Raw genomic sequence first — 25,197 nt, forward strand, 5'->3', positions numbered from 1 at the left:
GAAGTAATACCTGACGGTGATTCCCAAAGGCTAAACAGGGAAAAAAAAACAAAAAAATATCATGTACCCTCTTATAGTGAATTTAGTTGTAATTGGTCATGTGTAATGTTATATAAATATGTATACATATTAAGGTGCCTTCTTTATAAAGTTCAGATGAAAGAAGTGTATTCAATTAGTGTTTTCAGCGGCTATTGTTTTATTTGAAATGTATTTCTTATTTTTTTATTATTATTTAAAGGCATATTTTGTAAGTGTTATAAGTGAGTTATAAGTATTTTACATTTTGTTTTACTGTATTAAAAAAATGAGTGATGCAGGCCTTAAATCAGTTTTCTAAACACAAGGGAAGGAAAATGTAGGCAGTTAGAAAAATGTAAAGGGAAAGAGTAAATTAATGTATTTGTCTCTGAAACTGAAATCTATACACTACTTCAACTCTGTAGAGAATTGCAGATATAATAAACAAATTTATTATTGGCTTACTTATATTTTTTACTGAACTATATAAACTTGAATAAAACGTACAACTTGCATGTTGTATAATACTTAACTTGTTAATAATTAGCAATTATTAATTCTTAAATAAGTTATGATTTTAAGATTCAGACTGATTGTCACCTACCATCATAGTTAAAGTCAGAAAAAATTTGTTAACAGTATTTTGAGGTATTAATTGTCTGAGTAAAGTTTCTGATGACATGTAATCAATACTTCGTTATTTTCTAATTGTTGGTATTGAGGGTTTTTCTCATTGTATAAAAATAATGGCCATAATTACAGCTAAATGGTCTTAGTGACTGGGAAAAAGGTAACGTAATCATCAATTACTTTGAAAGAATTTTCTAATCAAAATAATTTTTGATATGCAATTGTTGAATCCAGGACTCTTTTTTTTTAATATATGGGTTTTGCCGTGACATACACTTATTTATTATTGCATAATGTGAAAAAATACAGCTGTTTAATGAAAATGTTATTGCTGTATGTAATTGCCAAATATAACATACTTAGCTTGTTCATTTTCTATACAAAACTGCTAAATCATATTAAACTTACTGATTATTACAAATGAATGAATGAATGTAACATGTTTTTATATTATTGTGTCTGATGTATGGTCTTCCAAATCAATATAATACATATGAAGTATTTGTTTTTTTGTTTTTCAGTACCATCATTTTGTTTATCAGCATGAGTGGACGTACAAAAACATATGCACATATTTGTCCTCATACATGCACACACATGAAATTAACAAAATTTATTAACAAAGAATAAATCAAAATGTTAAAATTTTAACATTAATTATATTTTGTATGGGTGTTTGTATTAATTTCAGTCGTTGAAATAGTTTACATGAAATTATCTGAGTATTACGTTCAATACAAAGTGTGTTTGAATTAACATCTGTTAATTAGCACTTGTACTGTTGTTTTATTTACATTCATAATAACTATGATAAACAGATGTGAAATCGATGAGCAAGTGTATGAATTCTAGTTGAGAATAATAAGTTAAGGCATACATAAAATATAAAAATTTGAAAAGTATAAAACTTAGTACAAGTTGAATACTTACTTGGTTTATAATTAAAAAATTATTTGATTTATTTTAATAATCTGGTAGCAAAATTTAGTTTTCTACCAGTGTCAATTAAATGCATTAAAAAGCTTAGTGGCTTAGGTTTATTCATTTGTACAATCTTCACTATTACACAGCAGCAGTGAGGATGTCAATAAAATATATTAGTGCAAACAAATTCTTAGATATTTTTAGAAAATTCAGTCTTAATTTTAAAATAATATGTTATTAATATCTTCATCAAATTCCTTAAATGTTAGGATGTCAATAAAATATGTTAGTGCAAACAAATCCTTAGTTATTTTTAGAAAATTCATTCTTAATTTTAAAGTAATATGTTATTAATCTCTTCATCAAATTCCTTAAATGTTTTACTTTTAGAGCATTTCGGTCATTGTCATTGATTTTAAGTGAAGTTCTGTATATTGTTTTTATTCTTGTAATGTGTGTATTTTTTGAGCTCATTAAATGTTCAAATAATTTTTATAAAATTAACAATTCTTACTTAAAGAAAAGCTCTTCAGGAGATATAGAATCTTAATTTTACTTTTGATATGTATATTTGAACTTTCATTCTGTTCACTGAACTATTTGATAGTAAAGTGAGCTTAACGGTCATTATACATAAAGATTGTAAAATTCTAAGACTGCTGTCTATTTATCCCACCACAATTTTTAGCAAAATAATTCTAGTCCCATTTTAGAACTAAATTGTAAATTGTAGACTACAACATGACAAGTACATCTTACAACATAAGTGAAAGCGGTAACCACATCATGTGATATTTTGTTGAGGTTTTTTGAATGCAGCAATCTAAATGTTTTCTGTTGTTGACTTATTAGTCATATAGTGCTATAATTTAATGGCAGTGTTATTCCAAGTTGATCTTCAACTGGGATGAATCATCCTTCAGTAAAGGACTGTTATGAAACCAAATAATCATTTTTATTGTATTCTGCATTGCAGGTTAATGCAGATTGTTACATTCTACTGTATAAAGTATGCTTTTCTGTGGTATGTGTGTGTGTGTACACACACACACTAAATGTACATTAATTGTACACTTTACTTACCTTATTACTGCTCATTTTCATAATGACAGGTACCCACCCCTCACTGTATAATTTCTTCAAACTTTTTCAGGATTTAAAAATGTTTTCGATTAGTTACTATGAATAATAATTTAACAAAGTAGGTTTTAATTGTTTAACACAGTATTGGTTTTGTTTATACATTGTATGTATAACATTGCATTTCCAGATATTTATTTTAATTGTAAAGTTTCTTTTTTTGTAATAAATGCATGATAGAATACTAAAGTTTGAAAACTGATGATAAAGATTCTTTCAAAATTAAGTTTTACCTTTCAAGCCAAGGAAAAAGATTAGATATTTTCATGTGTGTATTGGCACTGCTTACTGAGCCTTTTCAAAGGATAAAAATCTATGAAATATTGTTATTATAATAGCACACTATAATTTAGATTTATTATTTATAAGCATTTCAAATGCATAAAAAAAAATTATATTTTTTTGTACACACTCACTATACTTGCTGCTGCATTGTGGTTGGATTTAACAAGTTTGTTGTAGTGATACACAGTTTACTTAATGCTAAGTTATGCATATGTTGATGGGCTAAGATTTGGTATATTATATACAACATGTAGTATTGTACATGAATGTTGATGTTATCACAGTATTTTTCATAATTTTGTTCAGATTTGAAATTGAGATTAGTAATATTTTATTATAATGTTAAATTATAGTAGAATTTTATTAAAAGAAGCATATTTCTTAATAAATGGATTATAGTAAAAAAATCATATTAGCCAAATACAGGTTGGGAATTGCTTCTGTATTATTATGTGAACTAATTTTTTTGAGTTCAAAAAATTTACTTATTTGTACATGGATGTTTTTCCAACCCGTATTGTGTGTGGAGTAAATTATGAATGTTCTTGTTTTGATTACAGTGGTATTTATTTTTGTTTCAGAAGCTGATGGAAGAGATTTATGCCCTTTGGTAGCTAGTTTGACTCAAATTATTGTTGATCCATACTATAGAACAATCATTGGTTTCCAGTCATTGATACAAAGGGAGTGGGTTGTGATGGGACATCCATTCTGTACAAGGCTGGGTCATGTTTACATTGATGGAACACAACAGGTATGAATTAACTTGTACTTTACTTAGCACTGGTCCGTTTTTAATTGTAAAAATTAAACTATTTGTAGAAGAAATAAGTGCTTAAAAGATGATAAATGATTTGAAAAGTAATGGATGTTTAGAAATATAAAGAGAATGAAAGAGAGGTCATTATTGTCAGTGAATTTTCATTATAAAATATTAACATACTTTTCTGTTCATGCGATTACAGATTTTTCCATAATCAAAACTTGCAAAATTTTACCAAAATAAATACATATTTTTTTTTGCTGTGAGAATAAATTTGAAGATGAAGTTCTTTTCACCTCTAAATAATAAAAATTTACAAAACTTTTAGCACCTGTTTAAGTAATGTTTAGCCTATTTTTACTCTGTGGTTATCAGCACAGATATCCTATTATAGTTCTACCTACCATCTTGTCTTTTCATTTCATGAGATGAAATACTTATCACTTGTTATTGAACATATATGATAGTTTAATGGACAATTTTTCATTTAACTATTATTAAACATAATGACAAAGAAATTAATAAATACTGTTTTTTTTTTTTGTTGTGCTTGACAATTGAAAAAAATCAGTTTTACACGTTAAACAAAACATAATAATTTATTTAAAATAACCTTAAAACCATTGTGGATTTCAGTGATTTTTCCCCTAAAATTTATTTGTTTTTAAGAAAAGGCATTTTTAGGATTTTATTATTCTTTACTAAATTTTCCTGTAATGTATAAAAATTATAAATATACGGTTCAGTTGTCCAGTACAATTTTTATAAAATTCAGTCTATTTTCACTTTGTTGATAGCAGCATTAAATTATCTGAAGTGCTCACTACAATTCCCAATTTATGATTTTGTTCATTTAATGAAATTTTTATATATTTCAGAAAGATGACAGAAATTTATAAACAACAATTTATTTATTTACATTATATTATTTGAATAATATTCTCAGAGGAAAATATTTTGTGTATCTAAATTTTAAAATGCTATTTAAAAAATTTACTAACTACTATCTACAACAGAAGACTAGGGGTTTTTATCCAACCTCAGATGTTGGAAACACCTCTTAGACTTTGCTCTTGTTTTGTTCTGATGGTTGGCAGCCCTTTTTTAATAAGCAATTTTTGATTTTAAAAAATAATGAAAATAACTTCAAAACAGTTGTTAAAGGTATCATTTGGTAAAATGCTAAGTTTGCAGAATTGTATAAATTGGAGAAATACACTTTGGAACTAGAAATCATTCCCATATTCATTAATGAAAAGGGTTATTTGCACTTGTTCAAATTTGAGAGAAATCTTAGATTTTCATAAAATCTTGTTTCTAGTTTTATTTCTGTGAATATAGCAAAAAATATCCTGTTATCACCATGTAGGTTTATGGTCCTCCCCTTTAAAACTACAGGGCTATTTTTGCCCATTTTGATACATATTTGAGCTATGCATTGAAAAGACAGTTCTAGTCTTTGGACTAGTGCACAATAAGCAATTCCCTCTGATTAAGAATATTATTAAGAACCCTAAAAACATGGAGATCTAAATACATTTCCTTATTTTAGATCTTAAAAAAATCACAAAATTCTATTAGTGGTATTAAATAAAAGTAAATTTTCACTTGAATTACAAAGTAAGTTTTTTTTTAAAATAAAAGCTGTCAACTATCTATACTTTAACTCTACCAACAGTTTATACTTTAGAAACAGGTAGCACTTGTATAGAACATTTTTTGTATCATATGTTGGCAACATCCTCTAAAGTATGAAGTTTGAGAAGGATTAATTGTGTAATGGTGAAAAATGTATCTGATCATAAAATCTACAAACCTTTGTAATGTATTTGTATCAGATGTTATTTGTAAAAGTAGAGTTTGAAAATGATGTCATTTCAGGAAGGTAGACTGTAAATGAGACTTTGATATTGTATACTAATGTTGAAACAAAGCAGAAATCAGTATAGTGGTGGTATTCATTACTTCCTAGAACCAAGAAGTTTCTTATGGCCATTATTTCTTTTTTCGGACAAAAAAAGAAGGATATCCCTTATCAACTTCTTTGATCATAGAAGCACTGTAAATGTTTACATAAGATTGGGATGAAAAGTTCTAGGCCTCACTCAGAGATCTCATTAGTACGTGTTTGAATTCCGGTCAGGCATGGCATTTTTCACAACTACAAAATCCCATTTCCATATCCCTGGACAAGCTTCAAGCTTATGTAGCAATAACATCAAGAAAAAAACTTTCTCATGGCGTCACACGATTCCATTCTTCATTAGTTTACTGCAAGAATTTTAAGTCGCTCAGTATTACAGTCAGTCGAAGTGGAGAATAAGGGTGTTTTTTTGGAATGGAAAAACTGGAAATTCGTACAGTGATTAAATACTTTTTTGAAAAGCTTAAGCATAAAGAAATTAAAGAAGAGCTTGATATGACAATGGGAGACTCTTCTCCATCAAATAAAACAGTAAATGTTGGATTGCAGAGTTTAAAATGGGTCGAACACGCACTAGCATTGAACCATGCAGTGGTCGCCATTCTGAAGTGACTATGCTAGAAATGATAGAAAAAATGCATAAAATCTTTTTGGCAGATTGACGATTGACATTGAATGATTTAGCAGAGTCTGAGGCATGACAACAGAACATGAGCACAATATTTTGCTTAAACATTTGGGCATGAAAAGATGTATGCTAGATGGATGCCATGTTTACTCACACCTGGCCAAAAACAAGCGATTGTCTTGAGCTCTTTCAGCACAATCCAGAAGAATTTGTATGCTGATTTGTCACAGTTGATGCGACTGATCTGGCTCCCAGTGACTTATAACTTGTTTTCTAATCTAAAAAAATGGCTTGGAGGGAAGAGATTTTTGACTAGTAATAAAGTTACTGTCACTGTAGGTGGTTATTTTAAGGGATTGGATAAATCGACGTACTGAATTGCCATAAGTGATCTTGTGGAATGCTGGGCTAAGTATATAGCTCTTAATGGTGACTGTGTTGAAAAATAAATCAAGCTGTATCCAGAAAAATGTTGTTTTCTTATCCAGGCCTGTAACTTTTCACCCCACCCTCATATGTGTTGTGAAACTCTAAAAAAATTTCAGAACAAACGATAAGAAGCTCTCCATTGGAATTTCATTTCTGCATGACAATGACTGACTGTGCAGTGTATAGCCCCCACTATCACCACCTCACTCAGCTCAAGTGGCACGCTCGCATGTAACACTTGAGGTGTGGGTGCATTTTAAATTAATTAAACATCATTTAAATGAATGAAAGTAAGTTATTGAATTGTTGTTTAGTTTCTCTAGTTTCCAAATCCGTCTTTAAATTTTCATTTAAGTGATTATACAAGATAGAATGAATGCTGCAAGAAAAGGTATGAAAAATGTAGAATGTCTATTGTGCACCAATGAATGCAAGAAAAGATATGAAAAATATAGATTGTTTATTGTTCACCAAGTATGCATTCGATAGAATCCAGCTTCTGCACACGTATTCTATAAGACATTACCAGTATTTTCCCCAAAGACCGATGATGCTTCAAATGAAAAAACAACAGAGTTGGAGATATTTGCAAAAATAACCATTTTTAGCAGTTTTTCCAGATTTTCTCGGCAGGAATGCATCAGTCAAAACACATACGCCCTCATTTTACAGGTTTTGCAGTTTTCTATAACTTTTGTATTGAATGTATTGTCATTGCTCGAATGGATTTCATTTTATAAGCAAAAAATGAAAGAAAAGCATTTTTTTGCACAAAAACATTGTTTAAACAATTGTTACACCTAGTTGCAAGTTTAAATCATGTATGTTTTTATCTACAAAACATACTTGTAAAGTATCCTGCAATCGATTTCTGGGCAACAATTTTGTTACAAACTCAGTCCTTTTTGAGCTATATTGACTGGTCTATTATGATTACTGACAAATTAACTTATTCAAACTCCATTTGTTAATTAACTGATAAATGTATGGTCATGTAACTATAGTTGGATGTCTCAAAATCTTTTTGTTTTTATGTTGTCCAATATGAGGTCACTAACTTATTTATTTCTATTTTATTTAATTAGAACCATATGAGCTGCTTTACTAAACTATTTTTGTAAATTATTTAAAGTTCATTTATTGTGTAAATTTATTATGTTGTAGCATTTCAAATTAAATTATGATTCTGTATTTAATATTATATCTTCTCTTTTGTAGTTGCTTTTTCAGTTTAGTTCCCCTTCTCTGAACTCTCAATGAAAGAAGAGGAATCACAACGTGATTGTCACCCTTCATTAAAATTATTTTCACTTACTTTCTAATATGAGCATATCTGTACACCAAGGCTATGAATCAGTTTTAACATATCACCAAAGGCTGGCAAAAGTTTGTTTCAAATCAGTAAATGAATTAAAATCTGATCATAAAATGAATCTTATATGAGTATGTTTTCCCCTTTTTCTGAGATGATAATAATATTTTATTTGGATTGATTTTCACATCTTTAAAATTTTTTTTTTAATAAATTTTTTACTTTTATTTAAATTAGTAGGTCCGAACATGCTTCATATGTGTTGTTTATCCATATTTTTTTATATTACTTTTACTTGCTCTTAATTTAATTTCTCTTAGTATTGAAAAGGAAACAGTAGAACTATCACCATGATTAGTAGTTAACATAATAATAAGAGTTGGAACTAAAAAAATTAATAACTTGTAAGGTGGTTTTTAATAGAATTATCTTTGGTATACTTTTGAAAGAAATAACAAAGGTGTTTTAGGAAACCTTAGTTTTTTAATAATCTATTTTATTACTCCAGAAATTTATGAATTAAAGAAAAACAATTAATGTAAATTATTAATTTTTATTTGTTTTATAGGCACCAGTATTTCTGCTATTTCTTGATTGTGTCTGGCAGCTTCTACAGCAGTTTCCTGCAGAATTTCAGATGACAGAAACTTACTTAACAACTTTATGGGATTCCGTTCATATTTCAACTTTTGACACATTTCTGTTTGATTGTGAAAGAGACCGCATTATTTCTGCTGCAGTTAGTATAAATTTTTCTTTTCTTTTTCTTCTTTTTAATTTAACTGGGCTGGACGTGTTTTTAATTTTGTCTTTGAAAACATCTCCTTCCAAGTGTTAACATAATTAAATTTTAGTTTTAAATATTGCACTACATTTGTTAATTATAAGATTTTAATTACTGACTTGGGGGCCTGCAAGAGTAGCCATAGAGACATAATGAGTTTTCTTATTATTTCCAGATGCTTCAGTGGGTAAAAACATCCCAAATCTTCTACAATCTTATGACGAAGCATATATTTATTACAAGAAAAAAACATTTTAATAAAAAAAGAACTGATTTCTTAATTAATGAGTAACATGTAAACAGAGGTTTTTCTTTAATATTTGAGATATTAACCACCACTACTACTATTCTATTGTTTTCAGTTCCCTTAATTTTTATTACATAAAATTTTTGGCTAACATTCATACTGAGTGTAAATTTAAAAAAATACTTTTTATCAAAAGGCAAAAAGGATTAATTTCTTCTTCGATGAGGCATATTTATAAAGTAAGAACCGTTTGGTCATTAAAAAAAATGATCTTGTGAGAAAAGGTTTTTACTTACAGTTTTAGTTTACTAATATCTACTTCACTTTTCCACATAATCACCATTCAATTCTAGCAACTTTTTGTAATGCTGCACCAGTTTCTTTAACCCCTTTGCATAGAAGTTCGCCACCTGGGAATTGAACCAGTTGACAGCAGCAGTTTTGAGTTCCTCGTCATTTTCTAACTGTTGTCCACCAAACCACTTTTTCAAATGCAAGAAGAGGAAGTAGTCACTAGGTGCAAGATCGGGGTATATGGAGAGTGGTCAAAAAGTTTCCAACAAAAATCTTGAATCTTCTTGGTTAAGGCAGCGATGTGAGGATGCGTGTTGTCGTGAAGGAGGATTACGCTGAACGACAGTTTCCTTTGTCATCAATTTTGGATTGGATGTCTCAGTTAGGTGAGTGTTTCACAGTACATGTCAGCTGTAATTGTTGATCCACATTTCATGAAATCAACCAAAATGACACCCTTTTTGTCCCAAAAAAACAATAGCCAACATTTTTCGACTGAAGTATGGAGATTGCTTAAACTTTTTTGGTTTTGGGGAATTGGAATAATGCCACTGCATTGACTGTTTTTTCGATTCTGCGTTGGTGTAGGATATCCACATCTCATCGCCCATAACAATATGGGAAAACAATTCATCTCCATCTTGTCAATAGCGGTCCAAAAACGCTTGTCCACTACACATTCTTTGCCCTTTGTGTTGGTTGGTGAGCATTTTCAGTACCCACCTTTCACATAATTTGTGATATCCGAACTTTTCTGTAACAGTCATGTAGATAGAGGTGCATCCAATATGTGGAAATTCATCAGCCAGATGACTAATCGTCAGTCACCAATCACATTGCAGTTTTCAGTTCATTTGTTCAGTGATTTCATCGGTCTGAATACTGTGCCTGTCACTCCACTTTTTGTCGTGCTTATTTGTGTAGCCATTTTTTTAAAGTCTTGACACCATTGCCTAACTTTTCCTTCACTCATTACTGTAGTTCTATACACTAGGCACAACTCTGATGAATTTCAGCAGCTGAAGATCCTTTTGCACACAAAAATCGAATCACAGCACGCACTTCACAACTAGTGGGAGAAATGATTGTCACAGACATTGCGATCTGCATTCATCAGCAGGCAGACGACTACTGAATGAAAACAACAACTGCAGTGGCTTCATAAATAGTGAATAGATAACCCTGCATGCATGAAACTATGTTCAGACCCACTAATATTTAAATATAAGCCGACGGCCCTTACTTTATGAATATGTCTCATATAATAATAATAATTATTATTATTATTTGTACCTACTGATTTTTTTTTTTTGAAGGGTTTCCTGAGCAAATAAATGTCTATTTTTCATTTAAAAAAAAATAAAAGTTTGAGTACTGATGGTGAATGTATTTATATTAAATAAAAACATAACAGAGGTTGTTAAAAATTATATCATTTAAGTTGCTGTGTAGTTAAAAGAAGTCATTCTGTAATTTATAAAAAAAATATGCCGTTCATTTGTAATCCACTTTTTTTGTGGACACACTAGATAAAAATTAATTTTGATACAGGAAAAGATAGCATGAAATTTCAACTCTTTGATGTTCATTAAAAATCTAATTGTTTAAATAAATTTTAGGTGAACCTGGCATTTTTAGTATGATAAAACAATTCTGGTTTTCGTAGAAGTCTTTTGCTTTCACTTTACATTCTTATTTCACATCATTCATTTCTCCCATCTTTGTCATTAAAATACATGTAAAGTATTATGCATAAGGTAAAAATACTATACTAAAATAAAAAAGTGAAATAAAATTTAATTTTCTATTATATAAAGATGGGTTGTAGCGCAACAGATTTTAAAAATTCAGAGGAGAAAGTTTTTTTTACATCTCACAGCAATTTTTTATTTATTTTTACTATACCAAAAGGGTTTATGGACCACATGTTTAACAAAAAAGAAAAAATTGATATATATTTACATCTATAGTGATAACAATTTTTTGATAACAAAAAATTGTTTTGCACATGACAGAACACAAGGTCGTTATTGTACCAGTAACATAAAATAATTATAGGAAACATTGTCATAATAAGTCAAAATAGAATTTTAGAGGGGAATGAATTAGCTGACTAATATATAAATCTCTGTAAACATAATCTAATGTTCACTGTTCTTAGTTGTTAAAAAGTATTTATAACAAATTTTCAGGTTCAATTTCCATTCAAAAATCTACAGAAAAGGCTTCTTTACATGTATAAAGTGGTTCATTATCAGCATTGACTGCTTGATTTTGCCAGATTGTCATTCTTAAGAGGATGCATTCGTATTAAATTATTTAATATTTATTCTAATGAACAATTTTTTTTTTTATTACAAGGTTCCAGTTAAATGCCAGATTTTTTGCTAAAGATTTATCTCTTTCTATTATTATCAAAAATTACACTCTCCCTACTACTCTCCCTTTTCTCTGTTTAGCCTCCAGAACCATTGTAAGGTATTATTCCAGAGGATGAATGAGGATGATATGTATGAATGTAAGTGAAGTGTAGTCTTGAACAGTCTCATGTCGACCATTCCTGAGATGTGTGGTTAATTGAAACCCAGCCACAAAAGAACACCAGTATCTATGATCTAGTATTCAAATCCATATAAAAGTAACTGTACTACTGCCTTTACTAGAATTTGAGCTTAAAACTCTCGACTTCAAAATCAGTTGATTTGCAATGATGAGTTCATTACTAGGCCAACCCAATGAGTTAGTAGTGGGAATCTACTGGTGTGAAACCCTCACTATGTGGTATTATTTTTTTATCATTTCTAGATCAGTTTTATTTCCTGCTAATTCATTTTGACCCCATTCATCTTCCAGTATAAACAGATTAACATCATTCATTTGTCACAGTATTGAATCTACTGGACCATGACTGATGCATAAAGTTTTTATAAAAAAAGGATTTTCCAACCTCCTATTCTCATAAATTATCTTTGTTTTCAAAATAATAATTGTAACTTTTCTCCTTCACAGTTCTAGTACCAATTCTAACTACTTATTTTGGATGTATAAGCTGAAACATTGTGAGAAATAACATATTTTTATAGTTTATAATTTACTTGTCTATGAACTAAGTTTCTCTTTCTTTGTTCTTCATAAAAAAGTCTGCATTTTTACATTAACATTTACTGCAATCAACTGTTTTTAGTGCTGCAGGAGATTGCTTCTTTTCTTTTATTGAATTATAAAACAACTCTGACTCCATCTTTCCACATTTTTACTTTGATCCCAGCCTTTTTCCACCAAGCTAATGTTGTTAATTTTTTGTTTGTTTTAAAGCTCCAAACCTTCTTTACCACTGCTAGTATCTGAATCATCTGTAAGAATTTATCATTAACTTCATTATGCAATAAAGAGATAGATTTTTCTGATGAATACAATTCTTCAGACGATTTCTTGTAGTGTGGTGGGTAAATTGTTTATTAGCTAAAAAATTCAGAATGAGCCTCATTGGAAAATTTCCCCTCATCTTATATTTTGGGAATGATGAGTTAGAACAAGATTCGTGAATGTTTGGTATAGTATTAAATTTAACATCTTCAGGAGACTTTGGCACTGTTTTGGCTTTTTTCTTATAAAATCCAGATTCTTTGCAATGTTAATTGCTGTTGCAACTGCATCTTTACAAAAATCTTCATTGTTTTCATTTGAAACTTAATTTTGCCTTCTACTTGTAGGTTCAACATCTGCAATAGAAGGATTGAGTTCAAGTATTACATAAATTAAAAACATTATCATAACAATTGCTCATAACTGAGCATAATTATGATTCATAAAGCCTCTAGTAGAATCATTTGGTAATTCTAACATGAATGTCTAGAGTTTACATACATCATTTGACAAGTATAACAAGGTTGTCTGTTGATAAGCACACTTTTATTTCGTTAAAATGTATAAATACTCCTAAGATCAGATGAATGAAAACAGAAAGTCGAAGAAGTGAGACAAAGAACAGAAGGCTAAAGAAAGAACACAACCAAATAATCAGTGATAAAGACCAAAGTGAGAAGATTTAGGCAGGATATTGCTACTAATGTCAATTAATTTTTTTTTTATCAATAAATTCTGAAAAACGTAGACAACTTGGTTTCCATTCTACCAGTATTGAAGGAGAATTTCCATTCTACTGGTCTTGAGTCACCAACAAGAAGGATGGGATGATGCTGAACATCAATTGTTGAAATGAGGTCTCCAAAATACTCATCCTTAAAGGTTAATATTCCTTACTTTTTACTTGTTTTTTTCTTTCTGTAGGTGTATAAAAAAAAGACTTTTGATTTGAGCTGCCTCCCACCTTCAGTGTAAAAGATGTTTTATAAAATAATTTTTGTAACTCAACAATTGCTATTTGTTGTAATCTACAATTTTTAAAATTCACTGTAAGTTTTGATGTAGAAATGTTAATTTGAGTCTAAAATTTTCTATATTTGAATGTTGGCAGAAGTGCTAATATGGTGAAAAAGGGCTTTGTTTACTTAACCGTAAGTAAAAATTTCCTGTGAATAAAATATTATATCATGATTATTACACCTTATCAGCTTGTATTTATGAGTCTTATCTGTTATTGGAAAAAATTGTGATTAGATTAATTAACAAAAACATGACTTCATTGTCTCATTTTTATTTCATAAATCACAATGTACAATAGTATTAATTTTTACAAAATAGTTACAACAATACCAAAACTGTAGGTTAAGCACAAGATTGCCAAGCTACAAATAAATACATAGTTTCTTGAGTTATTAACATTATTCCTGTTTGAAGAGAATTAATTATTCCAGGTCAAAACTCACCTAAAAATACTGAGTAAAAATCTTTCTTACTCACAGTTTTCTTATTTGATAGTGCAAATTCAGCCATTAGCTTTCCTGTATTAATTTTGTTTTGCTCTATTTTTAATTTTAATTAAATACACAATGAATATTAACATCATAAAATTGCACTCAATGAACAGTTATAAAATTGCTAACAGTTAAGAAGATAACAATGGGACTGAACAGCTGACATAATACCAAAAATGTGTGGAACTTAAAGTGCCCTTGAAACTTGTTAATATTAAATAAAGTGAATATCAAGTAAAACTTATACTAGTTACCTTATTGTGATAGATTTTACTTGTTATCAACATTATAAATTTCGCTTGTACAGGTTGCATCTTTGTAGGAGCTGAGAGTCATTTCATTGTTTTTTATGCACTACGTGTCTACACCAGGGATATGTATGTATTTAGTTGGTGGAAATGAAAAAAAAGGTTCAAGGTATTCATCTGCTAAAAACTGTATAAAAGGAAATGAGTTAATCTTTATTAGCATATTTCTGTTGCCTATTAATTGATTTTTGTAGTAAAATATATCTTTCTTAACTCAAATACTCATTTTGATCCTATTTTTTGTCATTTTTTAGGAACCTAACAATCCTTTAACACTGAGGTCTGTTTGGGATTGGGGGGAGCAGTTCCCTGATAGAGATATTGTGTTGTTCTATAATCCATTGTATCAGATGCCACCAACTACTAGTTCACATTTTCCTGAACATCACTCACCTCTTGCAGCTGCCAGTGGAATATCTGTTCTACAGTTTTGGTCACAGTGCTACTTTCGTTTTATTCCAATAATTGAAATTATTGGAGGAGGTAAACCTCAGGTAAAAACAAAAACATTAATTAGAAACTTCAGACCACACTTTTAAACTAACAAAGCTTTTTATTATTTTCATCATGTAAAAGAAGAATACAATCAATAAAAATGTGTTCTTTTTACATAAAGACTATTATGTGATTTATATCAAAATAGCTGAACTTCTCAGAAGAATAAATTAAATATATGGTTATAATTTTTTTTTTAAGTTCTTTGAACATTGCTATCAGTAGAATGGCTTATACATTTTCAGCTTATATTCCTGGTAAAAAAATTATCTGATTTTCTAAATTTCATTGTAAGGGGGTTCCTGTTAAACGTTAAAGGAGTATTCCTCTGCTTGAAATAATAATCAAAAACAAAAAATTTCCTTAACATGTTTGTATTAACTTGAAAAGTTCATACATTTTTGTTGTGATTCTTGGTCCTACAGTTAAATAGACTGATCTGAAATTCTTGAGATGCAAATTATGGAACAAAACTGATGGTTTAATGGTTTTTTCGACCTGAGACTTTTTTAGATTGAATCCCAGAACTGTTATCCCCAGTAGTTTTCAATAAAATTGTTTTAAATCTCAATAAATTAGCATCAAAAGCCTAAAAGGTGACTTTTATGTTCAGCATAAATTTAATTTGGTAAATTGCCAATAAACAAATAAAACTTAAAAGAAAATTTAAAAAGAATTAATTTTGAAAAAAATTCATGAAAGTAAAGTATGTTTTAAATTGTCTTTAAGGAAAACAAAATGTGAAAGAAAGATATTATTTTAAACTAATCCAAAAATATTTTTGATATTGCAAAAAAAATTATAAAAAATATTAATTGTTGTAAACAGGTAAAACAAAATATGAAGGATACTTTTTCTACATTTTAAATATTATTAATTTATTTAATTCTACCAATCACCTGTGACATCATAATATAGCAGACTACTAGAGTCAGTGCTATGTTAGCACTCCTTGTGGTGAGAGGGGGTACTTATGACACAGTATATCCACTTAGCCATTAGTTTATTTTGAGCATCTTTTTGGGGTGGGAGTGCGATTTTGCAAAAAAAGTTTTTGGAAATATTATTTTTTTAATTGTTAACAAGTATGCTTAAAAATAATGAGACTTTAATTAGGCGAAATCTCAAGATACTGAGGCTCTATAGCCTCACCCCTTTAACTTTTAAAGTTGAAAATTTAATGGCATCAATGCCCCATTTATATAAGTAATTTAACCAAGTTTGGTCAAAATCGGTCGAGTAGTTCTGGAGATTAATGTCATTTAGGGTGTGACACTGAACACACACACATACATACGAACATCTGGGAAATTTCCATCCAGTTTTTTGGGTTCCTTAGGTGTCAAAATGTACAGATCCGGGGAAAATTGCACATGCCCAAATTGGACCGATTGCAATACTTTCCCTTCTAAAGCTATAGCTCTGCTATAGTGCTAGATAGGAAGATAATAAGTTTAATTATTACAATTTTTGCCATCTTTTGGTCTATTGTTCTAAATAAGTCAGTTTGTTAATTTTTTTTTTATTTAATCAATTTTCTCAGAATTACATACTTTTTAAATTTTGTTAGTTCTATTTGTTTATTGTCAATATAACATTTTAAGTTTGCACCGAACTTAAAAAGTTGAGTTTTTATGCCAGTATTTTGGTTTTTGTAATAGTCATGAAAATTATTGGAGATACAATTCTAGGACCCAATATTTGGAATATTTTACATCAAAAAATATAGCATACTACCAATTTTACACAATAATTTATGTATTCAGAATTTCAGTATCATATTAGAACAAAAGTCAGAGTGAATGTTTTTATTAGCTGTAATTTCCATTAACACTGATTAAAAATCTTTATTCGTATTTTTACTCAGAACAAAATATATTTATCCTAAACAATCAACTTTTTAGACAGTATAACATAACTGATGTAACATATAATGTAACAACATAATTATCTCTTGATGCATTGTTTTATAAAATGTAAAGAGGTCCTTCTCTTAATTGTACATGAAAGTAAACCCATCCTATCTAAAACTACCTATTATTAACAACATTACCTCTATGATGAAAACAGTAATTTCTCTTCCACCAAGTTTAAAATTCCAGCTTGCATATGGAACATTCCAATAATAATATGATGATATTATAATAATTTATGAGTCTTACTTTATTGCCTTCCTCTCTAGTGGTTTTCATCCAGAGAAATTAGAAAAAAATAGTAGTACATTTATAAAGGACAAAACAGTGTGTATAAAAATTCAGAGTGAACGTTAACTTATTTATTCAAATCAAATTAATCAATTTGTCAAAACAAATTTTTGTTAATCAGTCAAATTATTTTCTGAAGTGTTCCTTTTAATATATATAATTTTTTTTTTTAATCAGGCATAGGAAAAAGTTGAAATTTTAGCATAAAAACCAAGAACATGATATATAACAAATAAAATTATGATGAATATTAAACAAGTTATAAAACATTGAATCGATGAAAAATAAATTGCTGAATTTTTGCTTAGATAACATACAAATTTAGAATTGCAACATATTACATAAAAAAAATAAATTCTCATTTTTATTTATTTTTTTTTGATAGTTATTAAATATGGTAAGAAAATTTTATTGTTTGATAGTGGAGTGGTATTGCCTTTGCCTTTCATTTGGAAGATTGTGGATTTGAAACCCATTTAAGCTTGGCGTTTTTTTAAAGTTACAAAAATCTATTTCCTATCTATACAGACAAAAGCAACTATTCTGTCATCAGCCTGTAATTAAGACTAATATAAAGAGGTATATATATATATTTATACATCTGTTGATCAGTAAGTGATAATATAAGAAAAAAATTATACTCTTTTATTTAAGTAAAAATGTATAAAATCACATTGGTAAATGAAATAAATATATCTGAAATGAAATTGTATGAATTATAAGTAAAATATACTTTAAGATAACAACTCTTTACAAGTGTGTCTCAACTCTTTTACGAGTGTATAAGAAGCATTCACCCAATCATCAGTTTGGAAAGGTTCATGCCCAAACTACTAAGTACTGTTGATTTTTCAACTTAATGATGATAATTGAACGATTGCTTTCACAAAAAAAATTGGTGGTTGTAAATTTGAGGGTGCTAATTTAGTGTAGAATTTACTGACTTCATTTTCATTTTATTCAAACAGTGTTTCTGATTGTTTCATAATTTTTTATGCAGTAATGAAACTCATGATCTAAAAAGAACTGGAATGAAACCAAAACTTCATTAATCTTAAAACAATTTAAATAAAACATATAATCACTTTTACAAGTAAATTTAGACATTTTAGAGAGTAAAAGTTTTTGTGTAATTATGTAGAACAGTACATGAAATGTAAACATTTGTGTAAGGCTCAGAAATTATTAACTTTTTTTCTTATGAATAAATAGGACCCACACATCAAGTAGGTGAAAAGCTGTTAGGAAAATGTGTAAACATTAAAATTCAAGTAATTTTATATATCTTGCTGTAATAATATTTTCTTCTGAAAATAATTATAATCTGTTACTGCCTAAATGTTTCGTATAAAATAGGTGTTATATAATAAATATACTTATAAATAAAAAGAAAACATGTGAAATGTTAATTATTTGTTAGACCTACTTTATTAAAGAATATGCGTAAATTAAATAAAAACTAACAAAAAAAGTTCCAAGTTATAATTTTTACATATTAAAGTTTTACAAAGAATATTACAAAAATAGAGGATTTTGTAAACACTAAACTGTTGAAACTAACAAAATTGACTTTTCCAACTATGCTGGGCCTCAGAATCAAGAGGATGTCTATTTTATTGACTCTATTTATTTTATTACTCTAAAATTAAAATCAATATCCCAAACAAAATTTTAACGTTTATTTTTTTTTTAAATTGGGGGCCTCTCACTAAGGGGGCTGTTTTGTGACTTATGCTTACAAAAATAAGAAATAAGTTTTAGGCATTAAGAATTGAAAAAAAATGTTTGATTTGGGACTTTCTTACTGCAGGGGGAGTAATTGGTAAAATTAATGTTAAAAAAAGTTACTCCAAATTGGTAACACTAATTGAAAATTTTGTTTTCAAAAATATTGAAAAAAATAAACAGCCATTTTAAATAAATCCAAATGTGATTTTTTAGGAATGGGATGAAAATCTTTTGCCAATTTTTTTTTTAAATGTACTAGGTATTTGGGGATAATGAGATATCAATACTTCACATTTTAAATCCAATGAATTTTATACTATGAGCTTTTAAACTTTAAAAAAATTCAAAAAACAATTTTTCATTGACAGACTATAGGAATGGAATGGGGGGAATTAAGTCATTTAAAGATCTATTGATGTAGAAAATATTCATGTAAAAATCTCCCATATCTTTCTAAATTTTTTATATAAATTGATTAATATTTAATGACATAGCAAATCAAATCTTTATTTAAGTTCTTTCATGTGCCAAAACATTTCAGCACTATTGCCTTTTGCAGGGTCCCAGATGAGGTTTTTACTGAAATTACTTTTTAATTTTTGTGTAATAATTCTAAATTTTACTGTTTTATTGTATTTTAATGTTACCTTTCCCACATTTATTACTGATAGAAAAATTCAGTTGTTCTGAGAACTATAAATAGTGAATATAAGTTGTATTCCAATGCATTTTCAAAAGAATCTAAAGAAGTTCAACTGTTGCTCATAAATGAACTCAAGTATGCCTAATAATATTAAATAAAAATAATTGTTAAATAAAGCCAGCCCAAATGTTAATGGAAGTAATTTCAACTATAGTGGTTTATTTTTTTAAGCTATTTACTATTACTGTTATTTTTTCGTCAGTTTGTTAAGAAACCATGGACACAATGGGAAATGACATATATAACAATACAGTTTATGATACTGAATATGTTTATTTTGTAGTTTGAATAGATTATGTTTTAACACTTTGACTCCCATGAGTATCTCACAGATACATAGTAAACATTCACTGCCAGCCCATGAGTATATCCTGGATACTCAGATAGAGGCACACTTCAACGGATCGTGTATCTAGCAGCCACACAGTTTAGCATTGTTTTAAATGGTTCAATCTGTTCGTTTGGTCCCTGGCAATAAAAAAACAAGTTTGGGTTCTAAAAAATTCAGCAGTTGGCTATACTGTCGGCTATTGAAAAACAGCTGCTGCATTTCAGCTGCTGTGCATTTCTTTGTTTACAGTTAGAACGTCTAGTGCTATTCTAACCTTTATAATTCGTTATTTCTTAGTTAAACAGTTGTGATTGTTTCGTGAATTGTGGTTTATTTTATGTTTATAAAATGGATGAAGAAGATATAAGAATGAAATTAGACTGCTCTTATGACAGTGATGATAGCTCACTCAGTATTTTTTACAATCTAAGTGACGCAGATGATCCATCAATTCATACCTCTGATATGACTTCTGGAAGTGACAGTGAGTGTATGAATAATTATCCTAGGTCTACTACAATAACTAAGAAAAGGAAGATGCATTTTATGCTATGAAAAATTTTCAATAACCCATGATAGAAGTTACGCTCAAAAGCATACATCACAACTTCGCACGACCTGCCCTTCATTTCCACAAAAAAAATTCATGTGTATAAAATGTTTTTTTGATTATCATAAGTGCTTCAAGAAATAGTTTTTGTGACATAATACAAAAGAACGCTTTTCTTTATACATTATTTCCTAAGTGTTTCTAATTTTGTAATAAAACTAATAGATTTGCTTTCCATGTATCTTATTGTTTTTTCCTTTCATATTACGATCTTTTATTTCATAAAACTTGTAACTGTTTCACTTTATGTTTTCATACTACAATTTTCTAACAAAATCTAAAACATAAAACAAATTTTCTTCATTGGTAGTTACATCAGTTGAGTATTTCAGTATACTCACGGGCTCTGGTGACATTTTCATTGCAAAACTCTTATATGGACCGTGAGTATCTATAAAACACTATCAATATTAATTTTGGAACACTAGAGAGTCCAAAACTGAGTTAAAAAATGTCTAGGTTCTGGGGAAGATTTACCAATTATACCCCTAGGAGTCAAAGTGTTAATATACTTTATTTACTTATTCACTTTTTTTGCTACTTCTTTCCATTTTATATTTAGATACTTAATTTTAAAAATTTTTTCACTTTGTGAAATATATTTATGCAGAAGAATGTATTTACTGCTGCTACAAAGAATGTATATACAGTATTTAGTAGTTTTATTACATTATAATTGGGACTGCACATTTGTGAATAGCATTAAGCTGCCATTTAATTTTAATTAATTTGTTTGGCTGATGCTTTTGTTAATATTAAATCTACCTGCACTTTACCTCTTCAGTTGATTCCATTATTTTTTAAGTTTAAATGTTCTGTTTCGTGCTTGTAAAAATTAACAACACTAATTATGTAGGAATTTGTTTATGGAGAAAATGTTGACAATTTCAACAGTGTAATAAATAGTTGTTTAAATGGTACATTTATTTGCTGAACTCATCTAGCAAGTATATTGTAATACTAGACACTGCCAGAAATTATATGACATTCTTGATCTGTTATTCAGATTGCTTAGCATCTGTTCATTGCAGTATGGTGATGCATACCAAAAAACATTTCCAGAAGTATTAATGAAAATGTTTTTCTAGCACTATCTTTGGAAATGGTTTTTTTTTTATATCGAGTTAAAGAAGTGTGTCTGTTTTGACAATAGTTAGTTTAATGCTCATGTACATGAAGGTCAAGTTATTCTTTACTTTAGTTTTTACTCTTACAGCAGAGTGAATAATTTTTTTCAATACTTGATATCTATTTATTTATACAACAGTAACAATTTGCCAATGCCTGATAATAGTCAGTATGATGGATGATAAAAATATGTAGCATGTGAAAAATGCCATGCCTGACTGGGATTGAAACGTGGAACCTCTAGATGAAAAGCAGAGACCACTCTACCATAAGATCAGTAATAATAACATAACATTAAACTTCTTAATACTGTGTTTAATATTTCTATTACAGATTGATTTAACAAGTCGACTGTTATTATCACAGATAGATTCAGCTTGTGATGAACTTGTATCACCATTGCATGTACGACCAGCTGTTGCACCATCACTAGAAACACTCAGCCAAATTGGATCATTCTTTCCTTTTAGTCGTCGTCCGAATGCTGGACCAGTAACTGCTGCTCTGTTGATCAGTTCATTATCATTAAACCAGAGTTTTCAGTCAGCTGAAATAATGTTGGATTCTCAATCTATATTAAATGCACCTGACTGATAGTAGATGTGTAATAGTGATAATACAGTAGTGTTAAATGACAATAACTGGTATTTTAGGTAATCTGTGAATACTCTGAGCAAAATTAAGTAGTTCAGAGTACTACTTACATGCACATTCACACATCACCACGAAAAAGTGCTAAATCCAAGTACCTGTAGGCTTGACTGTTTGAATGTTTTATCAATCAAAACATCTTAATTTTATTTTTAATTTTACAGTGGTGAGAGATTAACCTAAATCAGACTAGATATACAAAAAGGATAGACTTCCCTTCAAAAAATGATATTCAGGAAAGCAAATGTGTATAGAACTTATCTACAAGTGGTTATAGTTTAATTTCTGTAAAATGATTTAATTAGATTCATTCATTTCTTACCAGCTCTTTACTTTTTGTTGCCAATAAATTTAATGTAATGTAACAGAGGCTTTGGTACAATGTTACCAAATTCATAAAATATTAATGCATACAAATTGCTAATTAAAATAATAATAATAATATGTACAAGAGTCTGGCCATTTTAATAGAACATTGCTTGCACTATTAAAAGAATCTAGCTTTTAAAATAAAAGCATTTTGTAGCAAAAAGAAGGTTACAATTGATTCAACTGAGTTAAAAAGAGGTCAGAATTTGGCTTTTTTTCCAGCTGGTCTTGAGCTCATTTCCTAACAAAAGTTTTATTATCTCATTTAATTTCTCATAAAGTACTAATTTATACATTCAAAGTTATGAATAGTAAATAAATAAAATTTATCCCATATATTTATTAATTTGAATAAGATTTCCTTAAATTTAACTTATTCAGTTTTTTTTTATGTTTTCCCTATTGGATAACCCTAATATTATTAAGATACCAAAATTTCAAGAAAATTATATTTTTATATTTTTTAATTTCTTCTTTTTTCATTGATTGAATTAATCACAATGATATTTTCTATTGTTCCAGTTTTTATGAAAGTGATTAATATTGTATTTTTAGAAATTTTGATTTATTAAGATTTTTAGGTTCATTTGAAATTAAGATTGAAAAATAATCCTCCATTTTCGTGGATGTTTAACCCGAGGATCACAACACTATAAAAACTACTCTGCGGGTAACGAATATAAAAGTCAATAAATTGTGAATGTTTAAAAATCAATCAATGTATTATATAATACTAGTTGTTTACAAGCTTAAAGTGTGTTCTAATTACAATTTTATTTTTTTATAATAAATTTATTTACTACAGTCAACACATTGAGTCACTTGGTGTTCCATACAGATATGCTTTCTGCATTTTGTGCTTATAAAACAAGTCATCCTTCACTTTTTTGAAGGACAATAAGCAAGATTTTTCTTGATGAAGAGCCTAGAATTTGTTCTACATTAGTTTTCAGTGTACATACCTTCCCCAAGATAAGGTATTTTATTTTAATATCACAAAGCATGAATATCTTAATACCATATTTATATAGTTCTGACGACAGATACATTTTATACGGACAACTACCTCTAAACCCAAGCATTTGCTTATCAGCTGTTAAGTACATTTCAGGTATATAATTATTTTTACATAAAATAATAAATTCATCCCATACTTCTCTTATATGGGTGAATTTATCATTCTGTTATTTCTTCCCTTGTATTTTTTGAATCAAAACTTAAACAATTCAATAAAAAATTAAACCTATTTTTGCTCATCACTGAAATATAGTGTGAACCACTGAAGGATGCATCACACAACTCTTCACTGTTTAGATGATTGCACTGATAGACAAAAAAAATTTTTTTAATGTTTCTGTAAGTGTGATACCATTTCTCGAATTGTTTTTTTGCATACATTACAGATCTGTAAGTACAATTTTTTTATCACCCTTAGTTTTAAATAAAGTATGCTTCAAAAAAGATTAAAAGGGAAAATATAGTTAAAATTAGTAAAATTTATAATTTTGCATGGCCATACCTGTGTTAGAATGATTTTGCTGATGCTTTTCTTTTATAAATAGCCTCAGGCACAACCCGAATTAATGTCAAACAGTAATTGGCTAGCATGTTAGTATTCCATTTCCCTTTATAGCGGTTTTCCATCACCGAAATGTCTTGGTGAAAATGTTCACTGTGTTCTTCATCACTTATGTCTCCGAAGTTGTCTGGGAAAAAATCCTGATGTGAGTGGAGGAAATGTATTTTCACATTGGATGTAATGTATATTACATCCAATAGTTCTGTATGAAATAAGAAGTTGATTAACAATATCGTGGTAATTGTCGGATTTTTGTTTGCAAAGAAAGTTTTTGCAAACATCTAAATGAAGCCCAAGCTGCACTTTTTACATTATTTAACATTGAGTTAAATACATCATATATAACCAACTCTCTTATTTTAGGACCAACAAATATTACTTCTTTAATTTTTCCTTCACTTACATTCAAAAATTTCTGCCTGATGCACAGAAATCCAGGACTATCCTTCTAAATTGCTTTTACAAAATTTTTCATTAGTCCTAGCTTGATATGGAAAGGGGTAAAAATATTTTTATTGGTTCAACTAATGGCTCATGAATAATAATATTTTTTCCATTTGGAGTTCAGTTGTCTCGTTTCTTCCACTCTTTGATAACATAATGTTTATCCCTAGTTTGGCTGCCCCATTCGCAAAGAAAATACATGTACTTAGTATAGCCTAACTGCATGGCTTACAAAATAGCTATAACTTTCAAATCACCATATATGTTCCAGCTATGTTTTTATAATTTATTTTTTCAAGAACATCTTTCATTACATCGTATGTCTTTCAAATTAAAACCATAAGCGATTGGTATCGAAGGATATTTGTTACCATTGTGCAGTAGAACCA

General features: G+C 28.8%; 1 protein-coding gene across 3 annotated transcripts in view; it reads left to right on the forward strand.

The window, feature by feature from the left end:
- The window catches only part of LOC142327514 (myotubularin-related protein 10-A), a 123,591-nt gene extending 99,997 nt beyond the window's left edge, over positions 1-23,594 (forward strand). For 2 of the 3 annotated variants that reach the window (XM_075370644.1, XM_075370656.1), the window contains 4 exons: positions 3,582-3,754; positions 8,625-8,795; positions 14,821-15,060; positions 22,099-23,594. In XM_075370644.1, the coding sequence (XP_075226759.1) occupies positions 3,582-3,754; positions 8,625-8,795; positions 14,821-15,060; positions 22,099-22,359 (845 nt within the window). In that variant the 3' untranslated portion in view covers positions 22,360-23,594. The remainder of the gene's footprint in view (positions 1-3,581; positions 3,755-8,624; positions 8,796-14,820; positions 15,061-22,098) is intronic. The other variant, XM_075370647.1, reaches the window with a different exon arrangement.
- The last annotated feature ends 1,603 nt before the right edge of the window (positions 23,595-25,197 follow it).

The sequence above is a fragment of the Lycorma delicatula genome, chromosome 1, assembly GCF_047948215.1.
Source record: "Lycorma delicatula isolate Av1 chromosome 1, ASM4794821v1, whole genome shotgun sequence".
NCBI classification, from domain to species: domain Eukaryota; kingdom Metazoa; phylum Arthropoda; class Insecta; order Hemiptera; family Fulgoridae; genus Lycorma; species Lycorma delicatula.